Source organism: Harpegnathos saltator, unplaced genomic scaffold (assembly GCF_003227715.2).
Source record: "Harpegnathos saltator strain DR-91 unplaced genomic scaffold, Hsal_v8.6 scaffold219, whole genome shotgun sequence".
In the NCBI taxonomy this organism is placed as follows: domain Eukaryota; kingdom Metazoa; phylum Arthropoda; class Insecta; order Hymenoptera; family Formicidae; genus Harpegnathos; species Harpegnathos saltator.
Genome location: NW_020230005.1, coordinates 860,155 through 879,104, shown reverse-complemented (window position 1 = coordinate 879,104; position 18,950 = coordinate 860,155). Strand labels below are relative to the sequence as shown.

Genomic DNA, 18,950 nt, shown 5'->3' with positions numbered 1-18,950 from the left:
CGTCGTTGACGATATTTTTACTGAATAGGTGATCACCAGTGGAAATGTGGAACGATCTGAATCTGGCTATTAGGGTAAGGGTGTTCCTGGTATCCGTGTTCTGAAAGTCCTTGAACCAGGGACCCCCGACTCGGACCATCTGTTGGTCTGTTCTTTTCAGCTGCACTGCGGAACTAGTGCAATAAGTTAGAATGAGACAACCATATTTTTTCTCTCTTTAACTTATTGCACCAGTTCAGTAGTGCAGCTAAAAAGAACAGACCATGTGTCACACGAATAGCCGAGTCGGCAATGGGTGCGTGCGTGGTGGGGGAAATCAGTAAAGAATCGTGGACACTGGCGTCGTTAGTTCGTATGCACGATCCTACAGAGAGCGCTTCGCACTTGGCCGGCTAAAAGCGGCCCATAACACCTCTCCATTTCTCTGCTGGCAAGATCCTGTTCATGAGTATACACAATGAGTTCGTATATACGCAACAGCAACTTGACGTAGTGAACGTCTAATTTGGCAATGAAGTGCTATGTTCAGTAGTTGGTGAAGTGGCAACTCAAGAGTACGTTGTTAAAATACATTTAAAAACGTTGTAATTTTTGAATACTGCGAGCAAAAACTAGAGCGAACTGTTTTTGCTTTGTGTGAAAGAGCATGCCACAATTTCATAAGATAGAGATCAATAGAACGGAATGGGAGGTACCGGAACGTTATCAAATGCTCACACCCGTAGGTTCGGGTGCTTATGGTCAAGTGTGGTAAGTGATAAATGTGACAAAAACAATATTATTAGTATAACACATTACTTAATATTTTAACTTTATCTTATACAGTAGTATAGTACAGTACAGTACTATCACAGTACTATTACAATAATACTTCAACTTTATCTTATATTCTACTTTTAATAGATACTAAATGTTGTATGATATAAAATAAATACTTATGACAAAATTATTAATCTGTTTTTGAGTAAATATCTTTAATTATATGTAATACATATATCCCATTTTAAAAAATTCACCTTGATAATTTTTCAACGAAGCATTTTCAGCAAAAATGTTTCGGGCAAAAGTTATATGATTTCAAGGGGGACATAAAACAACTATACTATTTTGTTTACAAATGGCACCATTTTCGAAATATTCACTGATCATTACTTTTTTTAAATGGAAACCCCAATTTTTTATTATATTATCTTTTTCTATCAATTAATTTGAATAATATTTGTCTAAAACATTTTTTATTTGCCTAATATTTTTTGAGATATTTAAGGAAAACTTGATAACTTTTTAAATATTTAACTCACAATATCTCACTAACTATTTGTCAGAAGAAAAAGTGATACTAGACTTTTTTTTCTCTATTTTGCCTCAAAAATATATTGTTACAATAGCACTCTGACTATATAATTGAACTTAACTTTACATATTTGAAGCGATCAGGTTAGCTGTAAAAAGATATATATTTTAACTTAAGAATTAGTAATAAATGTAATAAAGCATGGAGAAAACAACTGAAATAAACTTTTATAAGTTATTACAATTAGTAATATAATATATACTATCAATATATTATCAATAATAGGTTATGATGTTTAGGTGATTATTTAGATTTGTAAACGTAAATCTATGAATGTTTATATAAATTATTTAATCAAAATATTAATAAGAAATATGATTATAATTGTTTTTCCAAGAATAAATATATTTTTTATGTTTTAGTTCTGCTGTTGATACAACTACCGGACAAAAAGTGGCAATCAAAAAATTAGCTAGGCCATTTCAATCAGCTGTGCATGCAAAACGGACGTATAGGGAACTTCGTATGCTGAAACATATGAATCATGAAAATGTGAGTAAATATAATTGTATAGATATATGTTTAGATATTTTGTTTTTTATTAATTATAAAAGTTATATTAATTTCTACAGGTAATAGGACTCTTGGATGTCTTTCATCCTTCTTTATCTTTAGAAGATTTTCAGAATGTGTAAGCACTATTATATCATTTTATCTTACATTTTGTGGTTTTATTACTTATATATATTTATAGGTACTTAGTTACACATTTAATGGGAGCTGATCTAAACAATATTGTAAGAACACAAAAACTTTCTGATGATCATGTGCAATTTCTTGTCTATCAAATACTTCGTGGTTTGAAATATATTCATTCTGCTGGAATTATACACAGGGTATAATAATATATATATTATATATATACATATATATATATATATACATATATATATATATATTTCTGTAAAAACCATGAAGTAAATTTTTTAAATCTCATAGGATTTGAAACCATCTAACATAGCTGTCAATGAGGATTGTGAGTTGAAAATATTGGATTTTGGCTTGGCCAGGCCTACAGAACATGAGATGACTGGCTATGTTGCTACTAGATGGTACAGAGCACCCGAAATTATGCTTAATTGGATGCATTATAATCAGACAGGTTAGCAATCATAATTTACATAAATTTAGTATAAAGAATTGGTGATGAAAATATATTATCAGAGCATATATTTTTTATATGGTAATCCAAAAATTAGTTACTTGGCCTTATTACTATTGGCCTTGATTATTATTTTAAATTTTCTAGAATTTTAGTACAATTTGCAAAACAAGATTATAAATATATATTAACTATAAAAAAAGTTATGAATTTCTAAAACTAATGCTGAGTTTTGGACTACCTTGTATAAAATACAGCTGTCATATTATATATAACATTATTATATACTTATTGTATTTTTTAGTTGATATTTGGTCAGTGGGATGTATTATGGCAGAACTGTTAACTGGCAGGACATTATTTCCTGGAACAGATCGTATCCTTCGTTAATTTTCAAATTTTTTTTACATGATATTCTCTTATTAATTATGAAGTAGGTATATTTCATATTTCTAACAAAGTGATCGTTAATTAAATTTTATAATTTTTTTGTCTATAATGTCTATTAATACGCTTTTTGCTAAGGATCTACTGCTTAGTAGCTGATATTTTATTGTTGTATTAAATAATTAAAGTTAATATTATTGCATGTTTTAACATGCTTTGGACAATTCTTTGCTTACATTTTATAACACTTCAAAGTTAAAAATTGTTTATAGATTGAATATAAATAAAATGTACGTGCGTATGCATATGCATCATACATAACATTGGTAATATACTTTTTATACAGGATGAGGAAAAAAGATGGAAACTCTTAAAAATCTCGAAAAATATAAGTTTTACAGAGAAGTGTTACAGACAAAAGTTACAAAGCTCAAAACGATGTATTTACTGATCTTATCAGTTTGACCTCGAGTGGCGTTGCTAAAGTCAGGTCTTTTGGAATTTTCGAAATTATCAAATTAACAAAAGTCAGGGTGCTATTGTAACAATATATTCTTGAAACCAAGTAGAGTAAAAATGTCTAATAGCATTTTTTCTTCCGACAAATAGTTGGCGAGATATTGTAAGTTAAATATTGAAAAAGTTTCCGAGTTTTCTTTAAATATCTCAAAAAATATGAGACAAATAAAAAAAATATTTCAGACAAAAGTTGTTCAAATTAATTGGTAGAAAAAGATGATATAATAAAAAATGAGGGTTTAAAAAAAAATAAGTTAACCTTGATCTGACCTTGGCAACGCCACTCAAGGTCAAACTGATAGGATCAGTAAATACATTATTTTGAGCCTTATAACTTTTGTCTAAAATACTTTTCTGTAAAACTTATATCTTTTTGAGGTTTTTAAAGGTTCTTATCTTTTTTTCTCACCCTGTATATATCTTGTTTTTGAAAATAATAAAATATACAAAGATAATTAATGTCTTTGAGGAGACATATAGTGGAACCTTAGCAAAAGCAGATATTCATCAACTGAACTTAATTATGGAAATTTTGGGAACTCCACGAGACGAGTTTATGAAAAAAATATCATCAGAATCGGTAAGTTATTTCTTTAAGTTAAGTTTGATTTCTTTCAGTAGGTATGACATTTTATTGTTTAAATGATTCTATCATTTTGTTACTTTATTATTAGAAACTAATGTGTTTTATATTTTTATATATTTATATATTTTATATGACATTTTAAATTGATATTTGTTTTCTTATTTTATTATTTTATGTAAATTATTAAATAATATAAATACCATAACATTTTTTGAAAAATTCATGTATAGATTTAATAAGTCTTCGATGCTATGCACGATATATAATTTTAACCAAGTATTCATATTTTATAGAAGAAAAATGGAAAAGGAGATAAATTTTTATTACATACGTTTAAACGAATTGTATATGTATAAAGATTAAAGACAATATAGTTGGTCTTAAATATATATTTTTAATATATATTTTTTTTTTATGTCAAGGAACATATTCGATATCTGATAACAAAATCTATTTTCTGAGAATTAAAAAAAAAATGTTCTTTCATTATGTGCATGTCAATTATATTTTGAACTACATGGAAGAGGAAGTATCAACTTTTGTGATCATGACAATGCATGTTTAAGTCATTATCTAAGGATATTAATTAATATAGAAAAATCTTATTATATAGGGTATCGCAAAAGTAACGGACTATCCTAATAGCTCTTCAGTATTGAAGTTTCAAGGACAATGATCTCAATAAAAGTTGTAGAGATTTAAGTTAGCTACCTTATGATGAATTTGACCTTGACCTCTATTTTCAAGGTCATTTGAAGGTCAACTTGCGTTTTTAATTGGAAATCCTTATTTTTTATTACACTGTTTTTTTTTTTAGTTAATTTGAACAACTTTTGTCTAAAACATTTTTTTATTTGTCTAATATTTTTTGAGATATTTGAGGAAAACTTGATAACTTTTTCAATATTTAACTTACGATATCTTGCTAATTATTTGTCGGAAGAAAAAGTAGTAGACTTTCTTGCTTTATTTAGTTTCAAGAATATATTGTTACAATAGCGCCCTGATTTTTGTTAATTTGATAATTTTGAAATTTCCAAAAATCAATAAGTTAACAAAAGTCAAGACGCTATTGTAACAATATATTTTTGAGACTAAATAAAGCAAGAATGTCTGGTACCACTTTTTCTTCCGACAAATAGTTAGCGAAATATCGTAAGTTAAATATTGAAAAAGTTATCAAGTGTTCTTCAAATATTTCAAAAAATATTAGACAAATAAAAAAATGTTTTTGACAAAAGTTGTTCAAATTAACTAGTAGAAAAAAACAGTATAATAAAAAATAAAGATTCCTATTTTAAAAAATGCAAGTTGACCTTCAAATGACCTTGAAAATAGAAGTCAAGGTCAAAATCAAGGTCATCATAAATAAGGTAGCTCACTTAAATCCCTACAACTTTTATTCAGATCAATTTCCTTGAAACTTCAATACAGCAGAGTTATTTGGGGTGGGACATTAAAATGGGACACCCTGTATAATTACATTCTTATCGAGATAAATAAATTCAAATGAACATAGCCTAAAACAATTATAAAGTAGTTATAAAGCTAATGTCGAATTCAGATTAATTTCAATGCTAACGTAATACATACACAATAATATTTATTTAAATTATTAAATTCATATACTGGACTTTTATCTTTTATGAAGCCATTTGAAAACAATTGTTTACTTGGTTCTAATTGACAACGAACAACTTTTACAAAGAGTAGAAAGGATGTCGTACGATATGGAATTCGTATAAATGAGTGAACACACAAAAAGTACATGATGCGAAAATTCTAGATTGTATATATTAGATATTTTGAGTATCTTCTTTAAATTTTGTTTTCCAATTTATGAAATTTATTCAAATATTGTTATATATGTTATTTATATATTATTATATTGTTATTTTATTATCGGCATTAATTTTCTTAATTTTCACATTAGCTTTGTAATTACAATATTATGTTTATAGAAATTTTTATTTGTTTTAATGAAAAAAATATACGTATAGGTAGCCCACAATTTTTGAAACACCCTGTATATATTACTTTACAAAAAATATGCAATTTTTAATGCTATTTTAAACATAATGATTTATAGTATTTATGGGTATGACTTTATTTGTATATACAGTGTAATTAAAATTGCTTTTCAATTGTATGATTAATATTGCTTTTAAATATACCTTAACTATACAGATAAGCAGATATTGATCATCTAACACGCGTCTTAGTACTCTGTGGCACACCCACAGAAGAAACACTAAGCAAAATTACTAGTCAAGAGGTAATTTTCTTAACCTGTTATATTAATCCTTAAGTAGGCACACTAGCAAAATCACACAAGTGGGCGCATGGAATGACCCGATTTTCTTTTTTGAAATTTAAACATATCAAGAGATATTCAAAAACAAAAACAATGCAGCTTGATAATTAAAGTTTATTACTTTAACAAATAATAAAAAAGATTCTCCTTAAGTTAAAAGAAAACTTAACGTTTTCCGCATATATATTGAAAAACTATTTAAAATTAGTCTGCTTTGACCCCATGCGTCTACTTAAGGGTTAATTACCCGAGCAAAAAAAGATTGTATATAATTATATAAAATTATACATACATATATGTATATATGTGTGTACGTGCGTGCATGTACATCGCCGGTCAAAAGTTTCCGGATATCTTTTATATTAGCAATATTGTGTATACACAGGGTGATTCAGATATGAGTGTGCATTTTTTGAGGAACGATAAAATAAGTAAAAGTAATTATTTTTTGACCATTTTAAAGAATCCACTCAAATATCTCAAAAACACTGTGTTAAATCGAAAAATGTTCCAGACAAAAGTTGTTTGGCTTGAAGGGGGACATAAGACAGCGATAGCATTTTATTTATAGATGGCGCCACTTTCGAAATATTCACTGATCATCAATTTTCTTAAATAGAAATCCCAATCTTTTATTATATCATCTTTTTCTACCAACTGATTTGGACAACTTTTGTCTGAAACATTTTTTTATTTGCTTAATATTTTTTGAGATATTTAAGGAAAACTTGGTAACTTTTTCAACATTTAACTTACGATATCTCGCTAACTATTCGTCGAAAGAAAAAATAGTATTAGACTTTTTTACTTTATTTACTATCAAGAATATATTACTATAATAGTACTCTAACTTTTGTTAATTTAATGATTTCGAAATTTCCATAGGTCGATAAGTTAACAAAAGTTAAAAGGCAAAACCGATCACTGATCCGGCCAACTAAAGCAAGATCAATTCGAATATGTCTTTAGCCGTTGATAAGTCTTGCCTCAGTTGGCCGGATCAGTGATCGGTCTTGCCTTAACTTTCAAGCTTCATTACTCGGAAAGTACTTAATGAAAGGTAACTTTGTTATAGTATTTTGGGAAGCTCTCGAGATAAACTACAAGAATATGTAATAAAAAATAGGAGTTTCCATTTAAAAAAACATTAATGACCTTGACCTGATTTTGACGAAGTCACTCAAGGTCAAGTCCATATTTCCATCATGTGTCCCCCTTCAAGCCATGCAACTTTCGTTCGAAAAATTTTTCAATAAAATTATTGATTCGTGAGATAATCGACCATATTATTTAAAATAAAACACCCTATATATGTGTATATATATATAAAGTGAAATAAATAATTAACTTAAAAAAAACACAGATTCAAACAAAAATTTAATTTATTTTAATAACAATTACAGATGTACAAATATTCTAGTTTAATGCAGACCTTTTCAGAAAAAAACCACCTTTCGCTTTGATAAAACAAAATATTATCAATTGCGATTTTTTTATAAGTTTCTTCAACTTATGATGGGATAATTGTCCTTAAATTGTTTCTAAGATCTCCCACAAGTTTGCTCGTGATATCTGTTGGTGATGGCGCGATAGCGCTTCTTCACTTTGCACTCCACTTCATTTATAAACTTCATGATAATTCAATGGAGTTCGAATCGGGAGATTGCGGTGACCATTACATAATTTAGCTTCTCCAAATGCTTTCTTTTCCAATATATAATTTTGGCACAGTTTCGAAGTACGCTTCATTATCCTATTGAAAGACAAATTCTCTTTCCATCAGAGAAGCTCCAGCTGGTACAGCGATGTCACGGAGTATACGATGATAGCTGTGTTGATCAAATATCTTTTCATTTTTATGCAAAGGACCAACACCATTGAAACTAAAGTAGTTCCATATTGGTTCTTCCCTATATTTTACTGTAGGCATTAGGCGATATTACAATACTTCTTTTGAGAAATAAATGTGCTCTTACTACCAACAATTTCAAACTGACTCATCGGTCCAAATATACAGTCATCAACTGTCAAATTTTCGTATTTTATTCTGATTTCACGATATAGAAGAGGTTTCAAGACAGCTATTCTACCAAAAAGGCTTAAGTTTCTCAATCTTCTTTTTATTATAGTTACAGCCACCTTTTTATCATGATCGCAATTAAAATCGGCATGAATTTCTGTCTGTCGTCTGTTACGTTTGCTCGCTCTCGTCCTCTTGCGGCCTTTGAATTCGCCTCGTAAAAACGTGGATGATATCTTGGACTGTTGACTTTAGGATTTGCATTTTCTTTGCTATTTGATGAACAGAGAGTCCTTTATAGAAAGCGTTAACAATAACGTTTCACGATCTAAAATTGCTTTATTCATATCTTGAAAAGTATTTAAAAAAAAAAGCATTCCTTCACATGTAAAGCATTCCTTTAAACTTGCAAAATATTCTTTTAAACTTGTCTGCAAGTAGTAAGTTTTGAGAACTTATTTTCTTATAAGTTCTCTAAATAGTAAGTAATTTTAATTATTACATTTACTTCTACAAATGTTTGCATTTATTTCGTGTCGTACAATTGTAAAACATATGAATATGCTTACATAGGCCTACCAACGCAGAGTTAAGAACTAATGTTGATGTTCCCATGGAATATGGCATTTAATTGAAGTAGCGTTTAAAAAATTACTGCGTGAAACGTTATTTAAATAGTTAAAGACTTTAAACATATAAGAAACATCCAATTAATTGATTATTGAATATATAATGCATATTATTGATGTTGAGGCACAATAAAAATCGGAATATTCATATGTCCGGAAATTGTTGATCAATAGTATATATATGATCTATATTTTATTTCTATATGACCATATTTTATTCATATTTCATCTCTATTATATATAATCATATTTATCATTATATATGTTCACACGGAAGAAATGCTGTTAAATAAAGAAAAAAAAATGGTATCTTTCAATTAATGTCTACATCGCAAACTGCTATTACGTAAGCGATTACTTTAATTATATTTGTACACTAATATTTTTTCCGTGTAGATATATGTAATTATATATGATTATATTGTTACATAATCATTTATTATACAATATATCATTTTATAGATACAAAATTCATGTATAATTATATATAATTATATTTTCTCGGGTAGATACTACTTTAAGAGACGAAATGTAGCCATTAATAGAAATATTTGCGAATGTGTGCGTTTATTTACCTTCTCTTTGTTTACGGTATTCATTTTAATTAATGATAATGATGAAAAATATATCCTAATAATTCTCACGGAGAGAGTTGAAATATAAAGATATCCATAAATTGATACTTGTAATCAATTGAATAGGTCTATAAAGTAATTTGAAAATTTTTTCCATTTTTATTTTATAGACTTGCTTGATCGATTGCAAGAGTCATTTTATAAATGTCTTTATTTTAACGTATTTTGCAAAATTTTTGCACGTATTTTCTCACTGTTTCATCTCACTGTTTCATCAAGGAAAAGGATTGCAGCGAGTTATCTAAAATCTTAAATATTGTTTATATCCTATTTCAATTTTTGCTTTATATTTATTTTATATATCCAAATTTTATAAGTGTATTAAGGAAGCTTTTTTATTAAAACTTTTAGGACATTTATATACGCAAGAATAAATATATCAAAAATATATAAAAAAATGTACTGTTAAATAATTAATGCAACATTTTATCCTTATTTATTAAGATGTTTTTTAGTGTGCATATGTGCGTGCGCGCGCGCGTATGTTCAAGATATATTTTTTCTTATTGTATATGAGATGCGTTGTAACATTCATTGAGCTAAAAAGATTGCAATACTTTTCAACATTTAACTGTGTAATATATGTAGTAAACATAATACACGCATACGCACACAATATTTCGTGCCGCGTCTACTATATATATATATATACATATGTACATATATATATATATTTTGCATCATATATATATATATATATACATGATGTCTGACGACGAATTAAATGAGGAAAACACGAATGATTCATGATACTGAAAAACAGATGTAGAGTTAGCATCATATATCACTTATTGTTACCACAAGATTGTCAACAAACTTGAGTAACCTTGGATGAGACTTTGTCTACAGAATTCGTCCTACTATTTCGTGCGTTCGTGTTACTTTGTTTAATTCTATTAATAAAGTAAAATATATAAAATCTGTAAAATTTATTTAAATTATGTGCATAGAATAACAATATTCTTATACTACGTTTGTATTTTTATTATAGGCCAGAAATTATATTCAGAGTTTACCTCCACTGAAGAAAAAGAATTTTAAGGATGTATTTCGAGGAGCTAATCCTTTAGGTAAATATAAAATCCAATATAAAGTCCAAGGCCTAGATTTGTATGTGTATATAGGATGCCCCATTTTAAAAAACGCACCTAGATAATTCTTCAACGAAGTGTTTTCAGCAAAAATGTTTCGGACAAAAGTTGTATGATTTCAAGGGAGGCATAAAACAACTATACTATTTTGTTTACAAATGGCACCACTTTCGAAATATTCACTGATCATTACTTTTTTTAAATAGAACCCCCAATTTTTTATTACACCGTCTTTTTCTATTAATTAATTTGAACAACTTTTGTCTGAAACATTTTTTTATTTCAATATATTTTGAGATATTTAAGGAAAACTTGGTAACTTTATCAACATCTAACTTACGATATCTTGCTAACTATTCGTCGAAAGAAAAAATAGTATTAGACTTTTTTATTTTATTTACTATCAAGAATATATTACTATAATAGTGCCCTAACTTTTGTTAACTTATCGACCTTTAGAAATTTCAAAATCATCAAATTAACAAATATCAGGGCTATCATTTTTGTTAATTTGATGATTTTGAAATTTCCAAAAGTTGGTAAGTTAACAAAAGTCAGGGTACTATTATAACAATATATTCATGAGATTAAATAGAGCAGAAAAGTATATGCATAGGTATGTGCGTGTCGTATGCGTCTTAAACGTTATAAACATTTAAACTTTAGAGTGTATTCAAATTAATATGATAAAATCAATAAATTCAATAAAAGACTTCATAGTTTTTATTTTTTATTTTATTAAATGTTCGAACTGTTAACTATCTATATTTAAACATTTATTAATTCTTTATTAATTCTTTCTACAAATTTTTGTCTAAACAACATTTCTAGGGACATGTTAGCGCAAACTTCACATATTTTTCGTTGTAAATCTTCTTCCGTCATAAATTATTTAAATATGACTTTTCTAAATATTCCCATCAAAAATAAATTAAGGTTTAGGATCAAATGAATAAAGAGACTATTGAACAGCACTTCTCCGACTTATCATTAAATATTTCGTTTAAAAAAGTACGCGTAGCACTGGAAAAATAAGAAAGTGTACCATTTTGTTGAAGTCACATTTTTCTTTTTAAAGGAGTAGTTTCCGCGCATAAAACTGTTCTAATTTTGAGAATTTATTTCTCATTATTGAACAGAGGTATCAATGCGGATTTTTTTAGTTTACTTGACAACTATTTAAATACGTAAAAATTTTAATAAAAGTGATTGATAAAATAGTAACTGTGGCGCCACGTGGCGTATACCTGGAATTCGCATGGATGGTTACAGTGTCTGCATGATTTCGCTTTATAAGCTAGTGCGATTTGTAAAACATAAATATTTTCTTATAAATAAAGGTTATAGTTATAGTCTCTCGGAGGGAATTTTGTAATTTCGCAAAAGTAACAAAATAATGTAATTTGAAAAGAAAAAGGTTACGATTTTGCTGCAAAATTTGTTTATAAAAATTTGTTTTTTGTAAAAAAATAAAATAGAAAATCGAGAAATGCCCCGAGAGACTGTATAAAATTTGTTTATAAATATTTTTGTTCAAGTCGTATTTAAAAGTATTCAAAACTCGGCGAATTATGTAGATATTAATGAAAAACAGCGTTTCAAGAAAAACGCGTTTAAAGTTGACATGAAAACTTAGTAAATATACAGTCGTGGACAAAATTTAGTGGACAGGTATCATACATAACAAAAGGTTAATTTAACTAACAATGTGAAAAAATTAAACCTTTATTGCTTATTTAAATTAACGAAGTATAATTTGACAGAATATAAAGAAAAATCAATTGTAATAAATAATATATTAGAATTTTTATTGATTAATGATAATAACATAAAACTGCACATAGTCAAAATTAAGTGGGCATAATACAAAGTAAGTATTAATACTTTGTATTGTAGCCTTTTACTTTCATTACCGCTTGTAAACGTCGTAGCATACTTTCAACAAGTTTTTCCAGATAATGTTTATCAATTCTTTGAAATTTTAGTTGCAATTCATTTAAAAACTCTTCTTTACTATTGCGTTTTTCTAATGGAATCTTTGCATCCAGTAAACTTCATAAATTTTCGATTGGGTCCGGACTTTGTGGATGGCCATTTAAGAACTTCTATTTTACAATTCTGGAAAAATTGTTTCGTTTTCTTTGCTGTGTGCTTTGGATCATTGTCTTGCTGAAACATCCATTTCCTATCGAGATCCATTTTTAGAATTAATTCTTCTAAGTCTTCATTTAAAATGTCAATGTACACTTGGTCCAAGAGAAAGCAGCCATAATCGACCAATTTGAATAGGAAAATGTTAATTGTTGTCGAGAAACGTATCAGCTGGCGCAAATGCTTTTCTACGCTTGTGTAGGATATATTCAATGTCGTAGCAATCTCTCGTACCGATTGGGATGGATTTACTTCGATTATAGCTTTAAATCCATAAAATGTTGGAAACATAGGAAAATGATAAATATAAATTACGAAATGGTCGTTCATAGAAAGTATAATCATGGGCTCTTATTTTATGTTCCCGAAACCATGACACAAAGTGTAATACAATCGTGTCATGATGAAGTTGGACACATGAGATTGGAAAAAACGTTTGAATTAATAATAATTAAAATTTATTGGTTTCCCTCTATGCGCATTCGTACCAAAGGATCACATTGAGGCTGTTTAAGATGTCTTTCTTATTCTATACTATCCGGTAAATTAGAAGGTGAATTGTATATTTATAATAAGGAAATCTGTCCCTTTGATACTGTACACATAAATCATTATGGACCCCTTGAAAAAGTGGCTCAAAGTTATTGCCATATATTTATTGTCATTGATGCCTTTACAAGATATGTTATATTGTATCCAGTAAAATCTACAGTAACCAATGAAATTAATGTTGCTCTAAGATAATATTTTCAACACTTTGATGTGTGTAAACGAATTGTGTCTGATAGAGAAATCTGTTTCACTTCTGAATCATTTTCAAATTTAATGACTGAATTTAATATCAAACATGTAAAAATACCAACAGCTACTCCTCAAAGTAATGTTTAGTTGAAGGCATTAATCGTTTTTGAGGTCCGTATTAGCTAAATTGTCAATAGGCGAACCTTGAAATAAAGTTCTACCAAGAGTTCAATTTTCAATAAACAATATTTATCACAAAAATATCGGAACTTCCTATCCTAGTCTACTCTTATTCGATTATGAACAATATGGACTAGTGATGATGATCTCAGAGCCTACTTCAAAGAACATGATGATCTACGCTTCTCCTAACAGACCGGGGTCAGTTAGGAGAAGCTGCCGCTCTTAAGACTCGTGAAGTACAAGAGTATAATAAACAAATGTACGATAAAATACGGAAAGCACCTCACAAATATAAGAAAAGTGATTACATTATGGTAAAGAATACAGTATTCACTCTTGGTATTAACACGAAGTTATTGCCAAAATATAAAGGGCCATACGTTATAGACAGTATACTCGAAAATGACCGCTATGTAATAAAGAACATAGAAGGGTTTCAACTTAGTCAGAAACCATTTTCAGGCATCTTCAGTCCTGATCGCATGAAACCTTGGATATAAATACACACCTTTAACTCCGAATTAGAACGAAACAATGTTATTAATGAAATGAGTGATGGTGAGATGAATGATGAGTGATGATCGAGGTCGACTATAATGTCAGAATAAGCCGAACTGTGAGGTGATTTCTCCCAACAGATTATTCTTTAGATATAAAGCTTGCGATATCATTGCGTATTGTTATTATATGTTTTTTGTTGCTTTTGTTTATGATGTATGGTTTTTGATGTAAATTAACTGTTTAATTTAATGTGAATATTTGGTGGCGGCAAGAGAGTCAGATGGGCGGAGTGTTGGAATAGTTTTGTTTTGGAAAAGAAGAGATGATGGGAGGAGAATAAACAATTTTGGGTAGAAAAGTGACATATTCCTATGATCCCCGTTTTTGTAAAGTCGAATTTTCAAATAAAAGCTTATACGATGCTGTTAACTTTCCTTTACCTTCGACGAAATTCGTCAACTTTGACTTTGTTTTTTCTTATATATCCGTGTATGTCGCTTTTCACACTACTCTTTCGATTGATTGACCGACGTTTCATTTTTTTTTTTTTTTTCTTTTTTCCTAAAGCTGGTCGCAAGCAGATCATACCAAACAGATATGTATTGTCTCGAGCTCAATGCGTTGCAGACGCTAGAGCGCGTAAGTCGTCATGCGTGTTTCCACACATTTTCATTCATATCTCCTTTAATTTTTCAATATCTTAATGCGCTTCTAATCATATTAGATTCTTGAAACTACAATTGAATAAGCCAATAAAAAGGAATCGATTTTTTTTTACCCAACAAAGATATGTTAAAGACCTTAAAGAATTAATAAATGTTTAAATATGAATAATCAATAGTTTGAATATTTAATAAAGTAAAAAACAAGAACAGAAAAATTAAGACGTTTTCTTATTGCATTTATGGTTTCATCATATTAGTTCGAATGCACTCTATTTTAAAGTTTAAATGTTTTTAATTTTTAATAGAAGCATTGTTCAAAAAAATGTTTCCAGTTTCTAAAGTTTATTTTTTTCTTGTAGAACCTAAATATGTAACATTTTATAGGAGATTCCCTTTAAAATTACGAAGTTACCCGCCCTCCTTCAAGGGAAGGCGAATTTTTGTTTACATAGTTAGAAAGACCTCTCGAATATGTGAAACTTTCTCGTGAATATTTTTTTGATGCGACGTTTGGTAAAATATTTTTAGAGTTTTTAGAGTCACATTTTATGTGAGCCATCCTGAATATGTCAAAATATATATCGTTCAACAAATACACATATAAATATAATAATTTATTGTTCTATAAAAAAATACTTGTCTTTTTTAGCTATTAATTTGTTAGAATTAATGTTGGAACTGGATGCTGAAAAAAGAATTACCGCTGAACAGGCTTTAGCGCATCCGTACTTAGCACAATATGCAGATCCAACTGATGAACCCGTTTCTCTACCATATGACCAAAGTTTTGAAGATATGGATTTGCCAGTGGAAAAATGGAAGGGTAACGCCTTTTTGTTTATTCTTTGTTAATTCAAATCTTACGTTTTGTTTAATGTGTATTCCCATTTATAGAACTCGTATATCATGAAGTTGTAAACTTTACTCCACAACAGCCATCAGCATTGCCTTCGACATTAGAAACGACTTCGTAAAATTATATAATTCGAAAATACAATATAGGTTTGAATATAATAAAATATATCAGTAATAGAATAGGTAATATATATGAATGATATAGTGTCTTGTAATTGGTGATATAATTGATGAGATAATCACCTATAAAAAATAAAAGTATGCAAAAAAGTATAAAATATTTAAATTTATTTAAATTTTGAAAAATTAGAATATTTTTTGTTTTTTTATATTTTTAATATTTAAGATCGATTTTAAAAATTGGGAAATTGATAATATCCTTTTATGTTTAAATGACTTGCAAACGATCACATGTAATATATTACATGACACTAATGTAATCTCTCTTAAATATAGATATTTACATTTAATGTGTGCTTTAATATATATATACAGGGTGTCCCATTTTAAAGGATCTACTCAAATATCTCAGAAACACTGCGTTAAATCGAAAAATGTTTCAGACAAAAGTTGTTTGGCTTGAAGGGGGACATAAGACAGCGATAGTATTTTATTTGTAGATAGCGCCACTTTCGAGATATTCACTGATCATCAATTTTCTTAAATAGAAATCCCAATTTTTTATTATATCATCTTTTTTTACCAATTAATTTGAATAACTTTTGTCTGAAACATTTTTTATTTGCTTAATATGTTTTGAAATATTTAAGGGAAACTTGGTAACTTTTTCAACATTTAACTTACGATATCTCGCTAACTATTCGTGGAAAGACAAAATAATATTAGACTTTTTTAGTTTATTTACTATCAAGAATATAATATTATAATAGTGCCCTAACTTTTGTTAACTTATCGACCTTTGGAAATTTCAAAATTATTGAATTAACAAAAGTTAGGACTTTTATAGTAATATATTCTTGATAATAAATAAAGTAAAAAAGTCTAATACTATTTTTTCTTTTGACGAATAGTTCACGAGATATCGTAAGTTAAATGTTGAAAAATGTACCAAGTTTTTCTTAAATATCTCGAAAAATATTAAGCAAATAAAAAAATGTTTCAGACAAAAGTTGTTCAAATTAATTGGTAGAAAAAGATGATATAATAAAAAATATCCAGTCCGGGATTTCCAGTTAAGAAAATTGTTGATCAGTGAATATCTCGAAAGTGGCGCCATCTATAAACAAAATGCTATCTCTGTCTTATGTCTTCCTTCAAGCCAAACAACTTTTGTCTGGAACATTTTTCGATTTAACACAGGGTTTCTAAGATATTTGAGTGGATCCTTTAAAGTGGGACACCCTATATATAAATTTTTTCAATATGGCTTGTGTAATGATTGATCAAGAAGTTATCTCGACTGCGCATTAAGAGCGCAATTTGCATTCACTGTTATGACTATTACTGATGATCGTCATAGAGCTTCCCGTTTACGTGGAATGTTAAGACATATAACAAATGATTATTTACTTTATTTACTTATAAGATTAGTTATTTATAAGATTATAGTTATATTTAATGAGAAAGCATAACAGTGCGTTCATAAACAGGTTATAATATATTTATTTATTAAAATTTTTTAAATATTTACATGCGTATATTACGCTGAATTTTGTTAAAGCAATTGGCGTGAGTGAAAAGTCAATGAAATACTTTTGAATACATTGAAATACATTTGGCGGTAAATATATTGAAGTAAGTCGATGTATCTTAATAGATTCGTTTTAATTCGAATATATTCATTTTAACAATTTAAGAAAAAAAGTAAAAATTATGTTACTAACAGATTTATGAAAAATACTAATTTATAATTTTTATTTTGTTCAATATAATTTTATATTGTTTATTTATATGTCAATATATATATTGTGAAATGAATTCAATAATTTGCATAATAATATTCAGAATAAAGGATCTAAATATAAAGGAAGGAACATATATTATTAATTCTTCATTTTTTTAAATTGTTTTTCTGCAAAAGTAGATTTATATGTGAACAAATTTTGTTCTATATAAATATGTGTAAGAATAGACAAAATAAATTTTGACACTTATTTTTTATATAAAATTATCTTCCCATTTATATCACCAGTTATAGATTATCTAGAATAATTATCTATAAGAATATTAACTGTATATATTTTACAAGTATATATAGTTTATTATTATACAGAGATATTTCGACTTAAGTGTAACAACGCTTGTGTGCAAATAAAGTTCATCAAATTGAATATTTTATTATTTTGCAAGCAAACATAATTTTTGAAATACCAATTAAAAATATTGACAAATTAGTTCACGTTATACAATGCGACGAGGTCTGTAGAGCAATTTCAATAGACATATCTTGAACTTATTTTTTAATCTCCTAATCTAAATATAGGCGTTCAGGCAAGAATTACATGTATAAACTAGCATATAACGTTGGCACGCGTAGCTTATTGCTTGCATTATCATTTTGCTTTTGGTTATTATACAGGGTGTCCCATTTTAATGTCCCACCCCAAATAACTCTTCAGTATTGAAGTTTCAAGGAAAATGATCTGAATAAAAGTTGTAGAGATTTAAGTGAACTATCTTATGATGACTTTGACCTTGACCCCTATTTTCAAGGTCACTTGAAGGTCAACTTGCGTTTTTTAAATGGGAATCTTTATTTCTTATTACACTGTTTTTTCTACTAGTTAATTTGAACAACTTTTGTCTAAAACATTTTTTTATTTATCTAATATTTTTTTAGATATTTGAGGAAAACTTGATAACTTTTTCAATATTTAATTTACGATGTCTCGCTATTTCTCGGAAGAAAAAGTACTAGACTTCTTGCTTTATTTAGTCTCAAGAATATATTGTTACAATAGCGCCCTGATTTTTTTTAATTTGTTGATTTTGAAATTTCCAAAAATCAGTAAGTTAACAAAAGTCAAGGCACTATTGTAACAATATATTCTTGAGACCAAATAGAGTAAAAAAGTCTTGTACCACTTTTTCTTCCGACAAATGGTTAGCGAGATATCACAAATTAAATATTGAAAAAGTTATCAAGAGTTCCTCAAATATCTGAAAAAATGTTAGATAAATAAAAAAATATTTTAGAACAAAAGTTGTTCAAATTAACTAGTAGAAGAAAACAGTGCAGTAAAAAATAAGGGTTCCC

The 18,950-nt window shown here is 28.0% G+C and overlaps 1 protein-coding gene across 5 annotated transcripts; it reads left to right on the top strand.

Moving 5' to 3' along the window:
- The first annotated feature begins 288 nt into the window (after positions 1 to 288).
- Positions 289 to 15,993, top strand: LOC105182275 (mitogen-activated protein kinase p38b). Of its 5 annotated transcripts, none has more exons than XM_025298440.1 (11): positions 294 to 750; positions 1,717 to 1,846; positions 1,927 to 1,985; positions 2,049 to 2,190; positions 2,294 to 2,456; positions 2,761 to 2,832; positions 3,863 to 3,942; positions 10,538 to 10,616; positions 14,781 to 14,852; positions 15,528 to 15,701; positions 15,773 to 15,993. In XM_025298440.1, the coding sequence occupies exons 1-11, from the start codon at positions 647 to 649 to the stop codon at positions 15,850 to 15,852; spliced, it is 1,155 nt and encodes a 384-aa protein (XP_025154225.1). In that variant the 5' UTR covers positions 294 to 646; the 3' UTR covers positions 15,853 to 15,993. The 5 variants fall into 5 exon arrangements, with proteins under 5 accessions (XP_025154226.1, XP_025154225.1, XP_025154224.1 ...); XM_025298439.1 differs by lacking the exon at positions 3,863 to 3,942 and adding an exon at positions 6,144 to 6,223 and having other exon boundaries at positions 295 to 750; XM_011139616.3 differs by lacking the exons at positions 3,863 to 3,942; positions 14,781 to 14,852 and adding an exon at positions 6,144 to 6,223 and having other exon boundaries at positions 300 to 750.
- Positions 15,994 to 18,950: the final 2,957 nt, after the last annotated feature.